The 17690-nt window shown below is 38.8% G+C and overlaps 1 protein-coding gene across 1 annotated transcript in view; it reads right to left on the minus strand.

Moving 5' to 3' along the window:
• Positions 1 to 17690, minus strand: part of LOC139701000 (thrombospondin type-1 domain-containing protein 4-like) — a 202356-nt gene that overhangs the window by 28864 nt on the left and 155802 nt on the right. The window contains exon 2 of the mRNA XM_071599559.1: positions 13214 to 13466. Coding sequence (XP_071455660.1) covers positions 13214 to 13466 — 253 coding nt within the window. The remainder of the gene's footprint in view (positions 1 to 13213; positions 13467 to 17690) is intronic.

Genomic DNA, 17690 nt, shown 5'->3' on the forward strand with positions numbered 1-17690 from the left:
AGCTGTGCCAATATGGTCCCCAAGGTGCTGTCATATGACTGATTGCGTGACAATCTTGCCTTGAATCTCTTGAACCACGGTAAAAGTGACACGAATATTTCAGAATAAGTTGTTACTGGTGACAAGACTTTGATCTTTGAGCACGACTCAATTATAACCCCTTTGAGTACCGCTTTGGACCACTCGATTTTGTCAAAGAGGCCATGACGAGGTGCCTGAACGGGGGTCCTGTTGATGCCTTACTGGAAGCTTACCACAACTAGCGGAGGCACTGGCATTGGTGGGTCGATACATAAGGGTGCTCTTCCTATATGAATAATTTTATCAATTTATACTTTAATCTGCAATAAATTTTTTCCCCAGCTTTAATCAGCTTCTTTTTGCGAGATACCTTGTATACCCCTACTGACCTGCTTTCGGCGTCATACAGCGCTACGCTCCATATTACATTGCTTACTATTATTTTATTTACGTTTGTACTTGGCATGCACGTCATCAATTCTTTCTCTGCGAATATTTCTATCGCCAGCTACAAATAAGCTTCTAATCCTAACACACACACCACCCATTTTTCTCCAAATATTGCTGAAAAATTTGAATTGATCCGTCTGCTCTCGTTAATTCCCTCTCACTAATATTTTCACTTGGCCTTCCTCCCTCTAAAATAGAAACGATATGAATGTGACAAACAATCTAATTCAGCAGAAATGTAAGCATGGCATAAATAACTAGTAAATAAGTAACTTAGTAAGAAATTGCATTTCATTTCGTGTAGCAACTGTAACTGAGAATCAACAATAATATAATGAAACAATATAAATTATTGCAGGAAAAGTATTAAAATAAGGAAAAATGGCAAAAAATAAAAAAGTAACCAAATGTTAATGTATTAAATTATAACAACCTGGAGATGTAACGCTGTAACGAATTATAGGTGATAGTAAAAATAGCCTATGTGAAAAAGCGAAGTGTTTCTTTCGTCATGAAAGATTACTACCAAGTTAGCCTAAAACTGTGTTATTTATATATTAAAATAATTTCTTACTATAACCATAAAATAAACTTTGTACTTTATAGTTATCTATTTAATTTAATTTACTTAATTCCTAATCCACTCATTACGGTTCGCCATAACCATCAGCGTTTCATATCTAGGTTTACTTAACCACTCAGCTGTAGGATCGTGCGCATATGCACTTCGTGTGCCCCAATTTCGTACTCGCCGTAATACAGGTACATGTGGGTGCTGTCGGTACTATCTAGACACTGATACCAGCAAATAAGAGAATATTTTGGTCGGTCGGTTGGTTCGCACGTCACTGGTGAGCCTATGTTTGCTGTCCTTCGTAAACATTCCCACACTCGAAACATTATTGCGTGAACTTCACTTTGTTTGGAAAAAACTTAACGCATTGGGCGTAAATGGAATTTATATTCATTACTAAACGTCCCTTCGGGCTTCCAGACCAGTGGAATTGTTTGACAAGGAAGACTGGTAGAAGAAGCCCCAATCTCGAGTGCAGGCCCCGCGGCGGCTTTTCGCGAGTTTTCCTCATGGCGCGCAATTTCCCACCGCAGCCGCTATAATCCCAGTCACAAAATTTTCGGCACTGGGTGGGAACTGTGCCCGTTGGGAATCCATGCAAAGGTATTCAATTAGTATTTGCGTGAATCATGGGAGGTGACGAAATAGGTGGGCGGGTGTGTGGGAGGGAGAATGCGGTGCTGCGAGGGTGGGGGAAAAGGGGAAGGAAGTTGGGGAATTGAAGAACCAGAGGTGGAAGCGGGGAACGGGCACCGGAAGCAGAACATAGAGGCAGGAGGATGTGATGACGATGTGATATGTCGAACTCTGCCTTTCAAGGCATCGCATCGACAAGAAGTCCAATTTTATTATGCACATAAATATAAGTAATTTATTGACTGATACCCTTGCTTCCAGGATTGCCATGCATGCCAATGGCAGCAGACAAGAAGCATTTATTTAATCGAGGTAAGGTTGGAAAGGAGGCAACCTTTGTTATGGAGCTCCTTATTTCCTTGTTCGAACGTTAAGCTCGAACAAGGAGCTAAAGCTCTTCGTTTGCAAGCAAAGGGACTTGAAGATTGAAAAAATCTACTAATTAGTTTAATGGGATAACATGAAAGTGCTATATCATATACCATAGAACTGGCCAATCTTTTGAATTTTAACTTGAAAACTGCCAAAAGGAAACTGCCAATGGAATACAAAGAAGGAAGAATCTACCGTTTTCGGGGGTCAGAAAAGGATTTTAATTGATAAGTCTCGACTTCGGGAATACAAATAGAAGATGTAATTTACATTAGGGATCATTATTACGTTTTTTAATGAATGCATAGACGAATTCCAATTTTGAGTTACTGCGCTGATCTACAAAATTAAAGGTAGCAACGAAAATAATTAAAAAGGAGGTTTTGGAGCATAAGCTTTGCATATAGTGCTTCGCTCCTAAGGGTTTTGATGGTAAGGGTCCATTTCTTATTTCCATCTGATTTGTCTTACATTGTTGATAATTTTGACACATCATTACAATATTTGGAGGCAACGGAGAAAATACAATTTTTTCTGACTATAAAATTTAACGCATCTTACAAAACGCGTCTTACAAAAACTCTCTCTTACAGGTACTGATTTATCATTTTTCATCATAAAGAGTCATCAATTGTGATTACGGCTTTAAACTCATGTTAATACATAACAAACTATATATCAGTTTGGCATCAATACAAATACCAGTATCAACCGTTGATTAAATCAATATAATCAAAGAAAAATATTTTAATTATATCCCGACAATACTACATTATGCGTATATTGATTCAATAAAAGTATGATGTTCTTTGCTGAACAATCAATAATATTTTGAACGGCTCATATAATTTTGCTTTAGATTTTAATTATGTTTCCTTCACTTTCCTCTTCATCACTTATTTCTACTCGATTCGTTTTAACTTATTTTTCCTCCCTAAATATGTTTAAGTTGTATAACCGCTTTTTCTCAAGCGACATCCTCGGACACAGGAGACACCTTCCTTTTTTAAGCCCCAGTGACAGTGTATATGCAATATGCATTCTTTTGTCACTTTAGATGAATAGTTCAATGGGAAAGAACATCTTTATCGATTTCTTTGGAAGATATTCTGGAATGGTTTGTTTAAAGGCCAGGTAATCAGAGACCAAGAAACCTTTTTTGAGATCGGGCAATGTAGGGCGGTCCTGAAGTGGCCGTATGCATACCATAGAAGGAGTTTACTATTTAAAAGGATGGTACAAAAGGAGTGGATGAAGAGATAAAAGTATGAAAGGAATGTATAAAGGATGAAATAGGATAAAAGTATGTTAGGAAGAGAAATATTAATTGTGAACTTTCTAAGACAAGGTATTTTACCGGATATTAAAACTAAAGGAACCATAGTAGGGATGAATTACGAGAATTAATTAAGAGAAGCAGATAATGTAAGACATCTGCGCGAGGAACTACGAAGGATAGAGAAGATTGGCAGGTAAAGGTGTAAATTTGAACAGATATTGATAATTGACAATCAATGATGATTAATATAACAAAATTTGATGCGAGATAGATGATCTACAAATATTAATGAGAAATATTTGCCATAGCAGGTCACAGTTATAATAAAGTCTCAATATTTAAAGAAAATAGCGGTTTTCAGTAAGGAGTTAAAGCAGTGTTAACGAGTAATATCAAGAACCTTCTGTGGTGACGTCAAAATCAATGGTGTGCACATGGGGGCACGATCTCATTAATGTAGTTCTTACCCCATTTATATGGTGTAAGCCCCCTCTTTAAAGCCTTTCCCGTCTTAGAATGATACTTCAATCAAAGTGGCTGATAAAATTTCATTTTCTTCTAATGAACACCACCAAGTCATTCAACGGCATTTCTTGTAACACCTGATTGCTGTTGAAGTGGAACAACGAATAACCGACGAGGGTGACGACTTCAGCCTTAATATTAATAATTTCTTAATCGTTGAATGGAACTTACTCAAGCAACGATTTTTACCGCAATCATAATTTTATTTGCTGAAATTGAGAGGGTTTGACAGTATCTACGTCTAGAAAATTATCTCAGGTTTGAGACGATTTCGGAAAAAATAAAAAATAATGATTCATCGTAAATTATAGCAATTTTAATGCTCCGCCTTACTTCCAACTCGAGAAATACGGCCCTTATGGAAGGCGACTTGCAAAGGAACACGTAGACCTATCCGACTGGATTACTATCGACCATTATTTGCACCAAATTGGGTGAGATTTGGGGGGTATTATAACATTTGACGGCTTCTTGCAGATTTTATCGAGGTAATGTCATTATATATTGCTCTTCAGTTAAGCATTATCATCTCCGAACAAAATATTAAAGTCGACACGTTATCGGTAGCCTGATTACATCTTCACTCATAAAAATATTCAATTATGGCAAAGTATGACGTAAAATCCTTAAATTTAAGATCATGATTTCACTCCGCAGTTAAAGAAGCTTAGCAAAGTTATTCCCATTAGCACTACAAGGAAAAATCCAATTGGTGGGGCAAGAAAATTGAAAACGAAATAACATTGAAACGGAAGCGATATGAGAAATTCTACATGACGAAAACAGACTAAGGCAAAGGACAACAGCAGAAATTTCATTCATATGAAAATAGAATAAATGCCTACTTGAAACTCAGGATATCCACTGACGAACTAATAATAAATTTGCCAAGGAAAAATTCAAAATTTATACTCGTTTTATGTCAAGTATTTCACCACTCTAGTTGGAAAAAATTTAAAAGAATCGCTAAAATTGAAGTGTAGATTATTGTAATTCATAAAAATCAAGTAATAGGCACTTACAAAAATAATATATCAGCAGAATTCGGCGTTATACCTGTATTATACAGGATATAGATATGAAGTATAGCAATTAAAGGAAATACTATATATAAGAATGGTAAACGCAACGGAGAAGGAATTTTGATGGCTGTCGGTTGGTAAATGGAGAATAAAAAAGGCTCGAAATGAAATAATTCGTTAAAACTTGCATAGATTACATTAGAAATCACACGGGATCCACACAAAATAACTTAAATGGTGTTCCCAGCGTGGTATAAAAGAAGAAAGACGGCCAAAATTGGTATTCCGCCGGAAATTTATAGTATAAAGGAAAACAGGTCGACCCAGAAGCAGCTGGAGTTGTAGTACCAACTCGAGACAAAATAGAAGTTATTAAAGACGATTTTCCACATTTTCATGGTAAATAGCCGTGGGATATTTTTGGAAAGGGATGAGACACTAAGTAGGTCTAAAAAAATAATTCAAACTTGAAGGTAGAGTACTTGAGGAACGTTTAAAATTAATATGGAATGTTATTTGTGAATTTTAATTTTAACAAAATGGTATGCCTAGTACTCGGCATACCTATAGGTATGTCACGTTATTACTCAAAAATATTGTGACTACTCGGTTCTCTTGCATTAAGTGCAAAGATATGTAAAGTTGGCGCGGTAGAAAAAGTCTCAATGTGGGCGTAGTATAAATCACGTGCCTCTTATATTTGCATAATCACTCAAGCCAACTTGGCGATGTATCATGCAGTCTTGTCGAGATGACGTCTCTGTCGGGCCTTCAGAAATAATTAAGTTTTTCCTTGAAATTTTTGAGAAGTCACTTTACATTTAGTCGCAGTCTGAATTTGGGATATTTAAGAAGCTTATAAAACGTTTTCGCCCTAGAAAGACAAGATGGATTGAGTCTCTTCCAGAATTATTTTCCAGGGTAAATGGAATGAATCTCTACTTGCATTTCATGAAATTCTGATGACTTTCCACTTTTCCATTTGTTTTATTCCAGAGACCCTGATAAGAAATTTATCCATGAGTAATCAGCTGGGACCTACTTTGCAATGATCAAAAGATTATTCTTCATATCATATCTTTATACTAGGTATATACTCAGCATATTGGGCATGAATTCATTATATCGTCAATGAAACCATAGCATGCTCTCATTCATAATTAAATAATGTAAGAGGATAAGTATGTGTATCCATAAATGGAACACGAACATGAAATGTCACCCTCACTCCGCCTTCCACACTTGTTTGGGGTAAAGTCCCATCAGTATTTCATTTCTTTTTGGCCTTCCTAAACTTCTTTTTCCGATCGGCCAATTCATTCATCTTATTTTTACTATCCTTTCTCCTACCATGCAATAGATGTGATAATTCTAGTGGAGTTTTTATTTTAAGATCCACCCGAACAATCTCGAAGGAAGAGCAAACCAAACAATTCATCCGATAATCAAAACTCAATATTCTTCAAGGTGACCAGTTGCGCCCCACACTTCTTGGGAACCGACCTTAATGAAAGTTCATGAATATACGAGTACTTGCTTTAGCCATTTATCCGCTTCATGGGCAATGGAGCCCCACCGCCACTTACAGTTTGCAAAGGTCTGGGTGAGGTTTTTACCGGTTTACCACACCCATGGGCCAATTTCAGACCGTGAAAGTCACTCACGCCGGCAAGTGACGCTGAGAAGTTAATGTTTGAAATATCAATATCAACTATCTTTACCAACCTTAAGAGGTTCCGCCATTTAACAGGTTTTGTTTGATTTCAAAATTTCAGAGTGCAGAGCGAAATGTGAAATAGAACCAACCAGCAACCGATAATAAACCTTATGAGTCGAAATCAATTCGAAGATCTGCTCATTAATACTTTCAACTTTCCAAGTTTTTATGATGTTTTCGTTTCTTTCTTTGCCCAGTATTGTTCTACCCGTGGCTTTCCGTAGAGCTTTCATCAAGCCACGTGGTAGGTTGCACAGCTGGGTTCCTGTCCTCATCCATGAACTTGGAGAAGAGGCACAACGTCATTGCGATGGGGCGGTACCCCATAAATCGCTCAGGTGACAAAGAGTGCCTATTTCCTTTCCAAACCGATAGTCACACGCCGAACAAAGATTTACTACGATTGCGGTGATTTTGAAAAAATAAACAAAACTAAATAAAATACATCCCAGGTGACAATGGCTTCATCGACCGCCAGTGTTGCGGTCTGGGAATGGCCGAAACTCACATGAAATAGTTGGAACTCAAAAGAGTAAGCCTCCGGCATACTTTTTCATCCTATCCATAAAATAAACCTGTGTCCATTGCAATAATGAACTGTAAATTTATTGCATAAAAAACATAAAAGGCAATAGATGGTATTAGATGAAATGAAATTGAAAATAAAAACTCAACTTCATATTGAATACAAATCAAATTCAATTCGTTCTGCCATTTATCTTTCATATTCCCTTTGGAAAATAAAGTTCGTTCATAACTCTGCTTAAAATATCACCGATCATATCAGAGGGACGTTAAAACAATACGCAAACTAGTAACTTAGGAGAAAAAAACACAATTTTATCTTTGCAAGATAGAAGGAGTAGAGGAAGCAAAGATAAAATTGTGTTTTTTTCTCCTAAGTTAATAATGGAATTCTACAAAGTTAAGGCCTCAACCATTCAGTGCACGCAAACTAGTGTTACCGAAAAACTAATTCACCACAAAAATGTATTCAGAATAGCGGGAGATGGTTTTGCGTGGTCAAAAAGAATGGCCAACGGTTTGCCAGACATAATGCTGGATTTTGAGATATTTTGTAAATGGAAAATATAAAATATTTCAAATCGATGATCATAGTGGTGGCTTGGTGGCATTTAAAATAGCACAACTAGAAAAAAATTCGTGAATATTAAACCTTGATCGATTACGATTCTGCCATACGTATTGAGAGATTAAAAAAAAGCCATTGCTAATTTCATTTTATGCAATAAGCACTATTAGGTTTCACTATGTGATTTTTAGAAGATAATAACTGTTTCGATATTTTCTCAGTATTTGTTATTTGTTTCATAGTTTTGATTATACGTTACTTTTTGTTATCGTATTTCAACGTTGTCAATGGGATCATCTCCTGATGAGGTCCCCGGTGGACTCCTTACTACAAAATTTTTCAATTTTATTTGCAGAAATCAACGAGAATTTTTTAAGCGATGTACCGATGGGTTATATCAAACACGTTTCGAATACATACCTCTGTAGAACTTCAGGATAAAAAAGTATTCGGAAATAAGCGTATTTCGAAGAATTTTGCAATCAAAAGGATTTAAAATAAATACATGAACTCTGATACCTAATGCAAATGCAAAAGAAATTAATGAATAATCTGATCTAAATAATACGTGTTACATTTTAACCATTAGCTAACGTGTTACATTTTAACCATTAGCATAACGATTAGGCTAGAAAACTAACAACGCTAGTTTCCTAGTCTATTAATTACATTTCCTGGCTAATCGACATCCATCGAATAAGATTAATATCCATGTGCGATCTATACGGCCGTAGTATTTTGGATTCAACAGTTTTCGGTACAGCACCTCGAGAGGCCGCCGTATTTGAAAAAAGCAGCATGATTTCAGTGGGAATCCAGAACTTGTTGTTCACTTTAAGCTACTCTTACAAATAAAGCTCTTCTTGCATGCTTATACATATCTTAGTTTCTTGTAAACCTGGTAAGTTCGTGAATATTTGGGGTATAACTAATTATAAAAATAACCGCTGATGATTCGTCTTGGTCCATATCACATAAAATACTCGCATCAGTCATTACCCTTGCTCTTTGACGACTGAAATTTAAAATTCGATAAAAAATTTCATTCAAATCATATCATTAAATAATATCACTGTGGACGTACTAAGAATTAATCTTTGAATTTTGAGGTCTACCATTACGTGAAAGAGACGAGATCAAAAAATATTTTTAGGAGACACATTCAATGAAAAATATGTTCATGTAAAACTTGCGGCTGGATAAGAGTAGAGAAACTACTCACTGAAATGATTAATGGCCGAATTATTATATTATAGGGAAAACATAAAGTGTTCTTTTACCCTATCTTCACATACTATCACTAATCTGTACTTTTATACTAATGTAATTGAAGTAGTGAATATTTTTATTCCTTATTATTAGGGCGAACACATTTAATTTCGCATTTATAGGAGTGCCTATATCAATTCCTCGCCTGGTCTCACAGCGAGCACCCCGTATGACCTACTTTCGGGAGCAGATTATCAACAGAAGGTACATTATAACTTGTATTTTTCAAAATTTTGATGACATATTCATAATTATCATTTGCATATTAATACACATTTTGTTTAAAAAAATATTCCCAGCTTTATATTAAATATATTCATTTAGTGAGATGAATCAATATGGGATGAATAGAGTAAGCTAAAAGTAATTAAGTCAATTCAAACATACACGAAACAGCAATCATGATTAAAACGTGAACGCTTTTAATTTCACATGGCGAAGTACGCAAATAATGCTTATAGTAATAAAATTGCGATAAACAGCAAAGTAATGAATATACACCTGAAAATCTGCTTAATTTTTCATCCTACTGATTTTCATTTTACGATAATTATAGCCCGCGTTTATTCGATAGTTAAAAAGATGTTTTGACAGCATCAATTTATCATTTTTGACTTCTAAATCTATTATTGAACAAGAAAAACCAATGCGTAATTCATAAATAGCATCCAATGGACTGACAATGCGAATATCCAGTAAATACAATTCATTGCATAATGAATAATAATTGGAACCACGGGATCATCGATTGACTCTGCGTAAATTCTGTCAGACGAAAAAGACTTGGAACACTAAAATCAGCAATTGTGCTCGAGTATTGCTCGTATTTTAAACTACAAGACGTGGGATTGATCTCCCGTGTCTCGCGGTTTCGAATTGATGGTGCCGAAAAAATTATTTATCGTACTGCATGAAAGGGCTTTATTATGTCCTTCAGATGAAAGATTGGGAATGGCAAGATGGATATTGATGGAGAAAAAGAAAGTGGAAACCCATAGGAAAATATTTGGGAATTTGAGGATTAATAAGCATTATTAGAGGCATTATGGCAGAAGAATTTTTAAAAATAATAAACTGTGAATATTTTCGTTCCATGCGTATCAAATCTCACTAAAAATTAGCGGAGGTATGTGGAGAAGAAAACAAGTTAAAATTTCGCATTCTCTAATCATCCACGGGATACCGAGCCGTGTTGCGGCAGCTTCCGCTCTTTTGGCTTTTCTTTTTTATCCTATTCATAAAATATTTTGAAATAGTAATTTATCCTATTTCAAAATATTTATATCAGATACTATTTACCGCAGATGCATGCGACCACCAAAAACTATATCCCATTAAAAATATTCCCTGTTGATATTATTTCGCAGGGATGTCAATGTTGCAACTCACCCGCAGTATCGGGGCGAGTAATAACGGCCAGGAAGGTGCTTTTTAATTAAACGATGAACCAATTGTGATGCACAGTAGAAAGTACTTCACGCAACAAAGTTCTTCAATGGACGACAATGACAAAAGAGGGCATATAAAACGTAAACATATCCCAATATGGTTTTAATTGTTTGTATTTTCTGTACTCCATGATCAGAGAAACAAATGCGACGCATATAAAACGTACCTTTTTTCCACATTCCCTTAAATGTGCCCAACTTCTGTTCCCTAAACAATTATACTTTGTAATTTCATTCACATTATTAAATTCAATCCATATGGTTATCTCATTTATTTTATTTACATCGTACCCTGCAAACCACCGCTAGGGTGTATGACAGGGGGGTTAACGCAGCAGACTACAAGGGAACTTTACCTTTGACCCAAAATACTTTTCCCTCCTAGCAGGGTTGGACAACGTTATTCTGATATCTTATCGTTCGTGGGAAAAATGACATCTTTAAGTGTAGAAAAGATACATTTAGCTCTCTAATTTTACTCACATCATGCTCCCCACCGATCTACCCGTGAGGTATAGAGGCTGAAGCCGGCGAGAGCAACGTGGCGGGAATGATAACAAAACAAAACCACTTTCTAGACATAATACCAATCGGTTCAATAAAGTGACGTGAGCTGCGGTTATCTATTAAAAGTAGGATTAGCCTGGCTGGAGAATGATTATAGCGATAAATGAAGTGCATGGGTTTTACTGTTAGCCACCCTAATGCCTTCGGTAAACCAATGCATCCATTCTAACCATTGATAACTTCGAGATGACTGTTACTACTTCGTCCTAGGGAAGAAGAGCAGTGCCAACGGTGATGGTAATAATAGGATTACCCGGAAATTTGTTTTCCTGTCCGGGAGCCTGTATTTGACAGCACACTGATACACGAGTACACGCAGGTCGGCTGGGCTAAAAATGCCATAAAACATAATTGAATTGCTTGCTCTAGTCTTGCGGGCCTTCCTATTGCTCATCAACAAATACCATTTCAGTAGGGAGCTTTATTATAGTCCACGTTAGTGAACTTTTTGTAGACTATTATAGAAAGAGCGGGAGAGAAAATTTCGTAATCCATTGCTATCATACGCAAGAAACCATTTTTGTCCTTAGAAGTCTTAAGAATACGTTTTGCAGCCCTCTTCAGTACGTCTTCAGGCGTCTTCCTAATTCCTCCTATTTTATCTTTCAAGTGATTTACGATATTATCTCTATTAATTCTTCCATGAATTATGCGCTAAAAAGTAGTATAAGCCGGCAGACCACAATATCAGCTTTTGAGAGCAGAATAATTTAAAATCGTTATCAGGGCGGAAGGATCGTAGTGTATCAGTGAACATTTTAATGTAAAAAGACGCATGACACATTTTGCAACCCACCCCAGGGATTATTTCAACGAAAATGTGACCACCCGCTTTAAAACAGAATAAGAAAAATAATATGTTTTTAGAAAGTTAGAAAAGTTTTTAAAAAGTTCCAAGGAGGATAGGTCACACTTTAAAACTATGCAGTCGTTAATGATATCAAAGAATATAAGAAAAGATGTTACTTGAGAGACTAATTCCATAATGTTTAATATCACTAGTTAAGAGAGTTATTAAAAGGTTGAGAAGTTCACGTCTATATTTACCACCACAGACCGCTCGCGGCACTGCTCCATGTTCATTTCCGCATGATATTACAAAGTTTCTCTGTCTCCCGGACCCGCTGAAAAGTTGATGTTGCATCTCGCCCCTTGTTGCAACCCACCCGTATTGCTACCAAAGTGTCAAATGAGGAAGTCTTTGGTATGAATGAACGTAAAGGGAAAGAAAATTGATGAGTGAATCAAAATTATATGAAAATGTGTGCCATTAGTAATTATGCATGAAATTCAATTTTTATTTTGTAGTTTCATTTGCATTCGATTTTTTGAACCACAGTATCGTCATCGCATAAATCATTAAATTCTACTCACAGTATACTTCGGAACCATTTTGACGCTATTAGTTTATATGGAAGTGGCAGCAACTTAGAACGAAGAATACACAATAATAATATTGGAAAACAATTACATTCGAAATTCTCTTCGCCTTGTTAGTGCTAAATTTAGTCAAAATTCGTTTCCCATCTTCTACCCATGTAGAGAATACCTTTAAAGATTTACTATTTATATTTAGTGTAGAGAGTTTCTTCACAATATGGACAATGCAGTCAAATTCACTCATTTGCATCACTAGGAAATCCCTCAACAAACAGTATGAACCATCATCTTGACATAAGATGCATTAATCAAGAATAAATAGTGATTATCGATTTTTTAAAAAAAGAAAGAAGAATTCTTGGATTATTCAGTTACATTGGTATGCTATAAAAAATTGAGAATTAAAGTTCTAGGCTGACCGAAGGGGAAATAATAGTTTAAATGTGCTTGAATGAAAGGCACTCTGACGCATGAAAAAATTATAAATTTGAAAGAATTCTGCATCAGGTTTTTAAATATCAAGTCAAAAAATGAGTGAAAAAATTAATTTTTCACTCACGTTATTGATCCAGGGAATCATTTACAATGCATGAACACAAAAGAAACAGGGAAAGTGGCAATTCACAAAGCAGGAAAACTATGGCCTGCTTATGTGATTCGGAAGTTGGTGCTTTCAGAAGATAACCAAAAATGGCTTTAAACCTGTTTCATATTCAAATCTACATTTTAATTTATACAAATAAAAAGAAATAATGGGGTGACGGGTTTCTAACTGTAATCTGTGACAAAATGTCACAGCGAAGGCTTTCTTTCCTAGCTTCCAGATCCAAAACGCATTTGTCCTGAGACGTCGTACTTACACAGGAAGTTGCGGCTGTGCTTCATTTCCGTTATGTTTATGTTGCACGCGCTGCGTGGTATCTGCGCGATCAGGTTATAGCCGACGGGCAGCTGTGACCGGGTGAACAGTCCGGACACCAGTCTGCAGAAGTTGGGATGTCCCGCGAGGCAGGCCCTGCAGTCTGAAGCGGGAGCTCCCAACGCGGGGGAGCGTTCTGGGCCGCTTGGGAACCCTGGCACGTGACCTCCTCCGGTCACGGAACCGACGACCACCTGAGAATTGAGTGCATAAAGAACAAATAATTATTTTCATCACGATATCCATGCAATCTCGAAAGCATTTTCCCAAACCCTATCCTTCATTGAACTCATGGAAGAAGATTGGGCCAGACTTCTACAACAACATCAATTTACCAATTAACAACATTTGGGCGTTTCAAACTGGAGACGCCTTTGTTGAAAGAAAACCATATGGTTGCTTAATCATAGAAATGAGGTGCAGGGATATCGTTTCGCTGACCAAAGAGGATGATGTGGCAACAGTCAGAATAAGATGAACTTTAAATTTTACGAGGGTCATCCAGAAAGTAGTACCCGTTCGTGAAATAAAGACACAAAAGTAAATATTAACAAACATAAAAAATTTTATTTGAAAGAGGATACTTTAAACTACTTCTCAACATAATCTCCAAGCAAATTAAGGCATTTGTCATAACGTGTGACAAGTTTCTGTATTCCTGCTGCATAGTCCTTCGCCGCCAGCTCATTGAGATACGCGAGGGACCCATCTTGCACAAATTTTTGCATAATGCAGATGGTGTTTAACAATTTCATGAACAATTGTTCGAGAAACATTGGGAAAATGCTCACAGATGTCATCAATTGTGACGCGCCGATCGTTCCTCACGAATTCGTCAACTGAGCTCACCAGTTGGTCTGTAATGACAGACGGTCTCCCCGAACGCTCATCGTCGTGTGTGTTCCCCCTCCCCATGTTGAAGTTGCGACACCACCGCCGAACAGACGACTCGTCCATTACATTGTCTCCATACACCTCCTTTAATTGGCGATGAATATCACATGGGCGAACGTTTCTTGCATTGAGGAATTTAATCACTGCCCTCACTTCACAACTGGCGGCGTTCTCAATTTTTTTAAACATTGTAAACAATCACAGAAACAACACAGGCAATGCTAGCGTCACGCAACTTGGCTCAGAGAAGGCAGACAAGCCACTGAAGCTATCTGACCTCGTCCAGCGGCTACTCGCGTCGTCAGCACTTCATGCGGCACGAACGGGTACTACTTTCCGGATGACCCTCGTAGGTTTATCGTTTATTCCATGAACTGATACCGACCCGTTTAGTTGGCGAAAAGCTTACAAATGATCGTGGAGACATCAATTTCTTTTTATAGATTTGGCCATCGTATTTGATTTTCTTGACCGATATTCGCAATCGTCCCCCTTGAACTAGATTTATGAGCTCTAACGGGTTAACTGTAAAATAAAAGAGGAAAACCTTCATAGCTTAAAATATCCATCAGTCATGTCGATGAGAAATATATACAAAATAAAAAGAATTGAAGTCATCAGCAAACTACTTCTGGACGGCTGACTTGCGTGAATTGACCCCTAGCAAAAATCACCACGCAGAAACCACCCTACTTTGCGTTCAGTTTTTTATTTAGCATTTATTTGTACATCGACATATATTTTATACCACAAAAAAATAATTTTTGTCTACTAAGTTTTTCATATATTAAATTTACAAACATCTCTATTTATGAGCACTTAGATAATTTATTTCCAGTTTTTTTTATTTTTATTTTCTGTTGTGCATCAGCAGTACATGAATATATGTAAAAACCATGCTTAACCAACGAATGAGCCGTGTACGAGAGTCGACGAATGATGCCGTGACCTGATCAGCACAAGGTATGCACGTGCTCTGGGTATTAACATTTCCTATCGAATATATTGGAGGTGGGTTGCGATTACCGCACCTTAATTCCCTCTCGCCGCCCGAAATGCCAACACCAACCTCCCGAACGCAAAGCTCCCAGATCAACGCTGCGGCCGCGATAAATTTGAATCGCATTCCACGCGACGGGATGAGGGGCCCAGCGGCAATCGCGGGACGCGCACCGTACATGGCCACGTCTTCCCGGTGGGGAGGGGACCGCGCGGGAGGGGACCGCGCCAGAGGGGGGAACTGACGCCAAATCCCATCCGAATCGACGACTGGCACGGAAAGGACGCCGTGCTGCTAATCGGATTGATGCGCCCCTAAGTACGTGCACCTCGCGGCCTTTGATTGAGCAATCCCCGCTCGCGGGAGTGAGAGAACCGAGCGGATTGCCCGCGGCGACGATAGGAGCGGGATCGCTGCCCCCCCCCCCCCCGCCCGGCTTGCTCCTTCGCCCCCACCGCCCGCGAAAACACCGCATATGCTGCCGCCAGTCAAAGGATTCCGCGGGCGCGGAAAAGCCGTTGATCCTTGATGAAGAGTCGCGATCACTTGGGTCTGTTACCATGCCTTGTTACCCTTCCGGGTGGGGAAAAATAAACAATTTCTCCGCGTGCATCGGCACGTGAGGTTGTGCGTGGATGCCCTCGGCGATTACACTCGGAGATGCGCTCGAGGGGAAACGATCGTCGCGGGAGAGCATAGTAAAAAAACCCAGCGGCGAGTGTGCGGCGGCAGCGTGTGACTCTCTGAATCCACGCGGGTGTTTCACGCGCCGAGGCGCAAATGAAAGCACCCGCGGCCGGTTGGGGGGGGGGGGGCGACCCTTTCCTTTCACTGAGATTGCTTTTTCCCCTCAACTTTGTTTTCCCGTCGTCACCGCGACTAATGGTAAGCTTTTAATGTGTTCTGATGTCGATGATAGTTCATTATGTATATCGTACTTAAATGAGAGAGACCATTTACGTACCCAGGAGACATAAAGAAATAGGAAGAGGCGCGTTTAAATCCTTAGGAACTGAAATGCTATTGAAGGATCTCAGTTTTTCCCGGCGTATTGTATTCAGGAAGTTCTCTCGGGTTTCCCTCTCGCTGACCCGGTGGGAAACCCGAGAGAACTTCCTGAATGAAATGCTATTAACAATGATGAATTAGAATTTTTGGAAGGAATAACATACTTTAAGACTGTTTTCCTTCCAGGAAAGTTTAGCAACAGCTTTACTCAGCTCAGTTTAACATGCGCCAAAATACATATACAAACTTATAGCTTGTTATATAATCACACTATTCCACTATATTATACTTTATTACGACCATGGTCTCGATTTTGCGTTATCTTAAGGTGAACATTCACCTGAAGATGGCAGCGAAATATCGAGGCCATAGTGGTTATAAAGTTTTATACTCGTACAGTGGAATAGAGTAATTATTTAAAAAACTATCACGTTTGCCTTCCGCAACATCACGCATGATTTAATGCCACTGATGCCCCTTAAGTTGTAGTTTCCCTGATTTCACACTAGAATTAATGAATATATAGAAATTCCTATTGCGTTGTTCCTAAATGAACCGAAGAAAATAACGATACGAAGAGTATTCAAAGATAATGCTATTTTTGGTTCCTCTCGAATTGAAAATTAAGATTTATCGGTTTTCCGTCGTTATTGGGTACATACAAATGTACCCCAGGAATATGCCCTCCTACGCTAGTCACCTGAGGTTTTGAAACGGCGATGGTTCGAGATGGTGCCTACTGACTAGGCAAACAATATTCTCCTCTGGAAGATCCTTCCCGACTCCCTCGCCCGTTCACTGGAGCCGCCCACGAGCCTCGCGACTGCCCATCACCCACTCGTCAACTCGCAGGATCAACACGCGGGAGTAGAGCGCGCCAGTCACTTAATCCAACGGTCTCCCAATGACGTCCGCCCCCTCTCCACCAACCACCCCCTTCCGTCGCCCTTAATAGTCAATCGTGGCACACGCTCTGTGCAACGCCACGACAGACGTCGAGACGGTTATGCGACATTTGACGACGGCCACCACGATCGAAGACGCCAGCAAGCATTTAGCGCTGCGCTTATGTTTATTTATGCAACGGGTGAGTGCTAACGCGGCCAGGGCCCTCCACCAATTGGATTGTCGATTCGCCCTCGGGTGAGTTGACAAGGAGGGACGGCAGAGAGAATGGAAGGGAAGAGAGAGAGAGAGGTGATTTGCATTCCCTCCGCCCACGGCGCCACGGGATATCTTCCATTTGCCTCTCTTACCGCGCCGGTCAACCGTTATTTCGGACTGATTAGACCGACGTTCCTCCGGGTGACTCTTGGTTCACGGTGAGCGTCCCGTGACCGTACCATTTTTTCTAATCCACCGGTTCACAAAATGTATCGACTAATTTCAATCCACGATATCAGTCGGTAAAGATTTTTTTTCTCAAACTCGCACTTCGGAGTGCGATGCCGACTACTTACCAGAACCCTGGGCATTTTGGCAGACGAACAATCTAAACGAGACGACTCGACCTTCA

This window comes from Hetaerina americana, unplaced genomic scaffold (genome assembly GCF_022747635.1).
Source record: "Hetaerina americana unplaced genomic scaffold, ioHetAmer1.1.p SCAF_1, whole genome shotgun sequence".
NCBI lineage: Eukaryota > Metazoa > Arthropoda > Insecta > Odonata > Calopterygidae > Hetaerina > Hetaerina americana.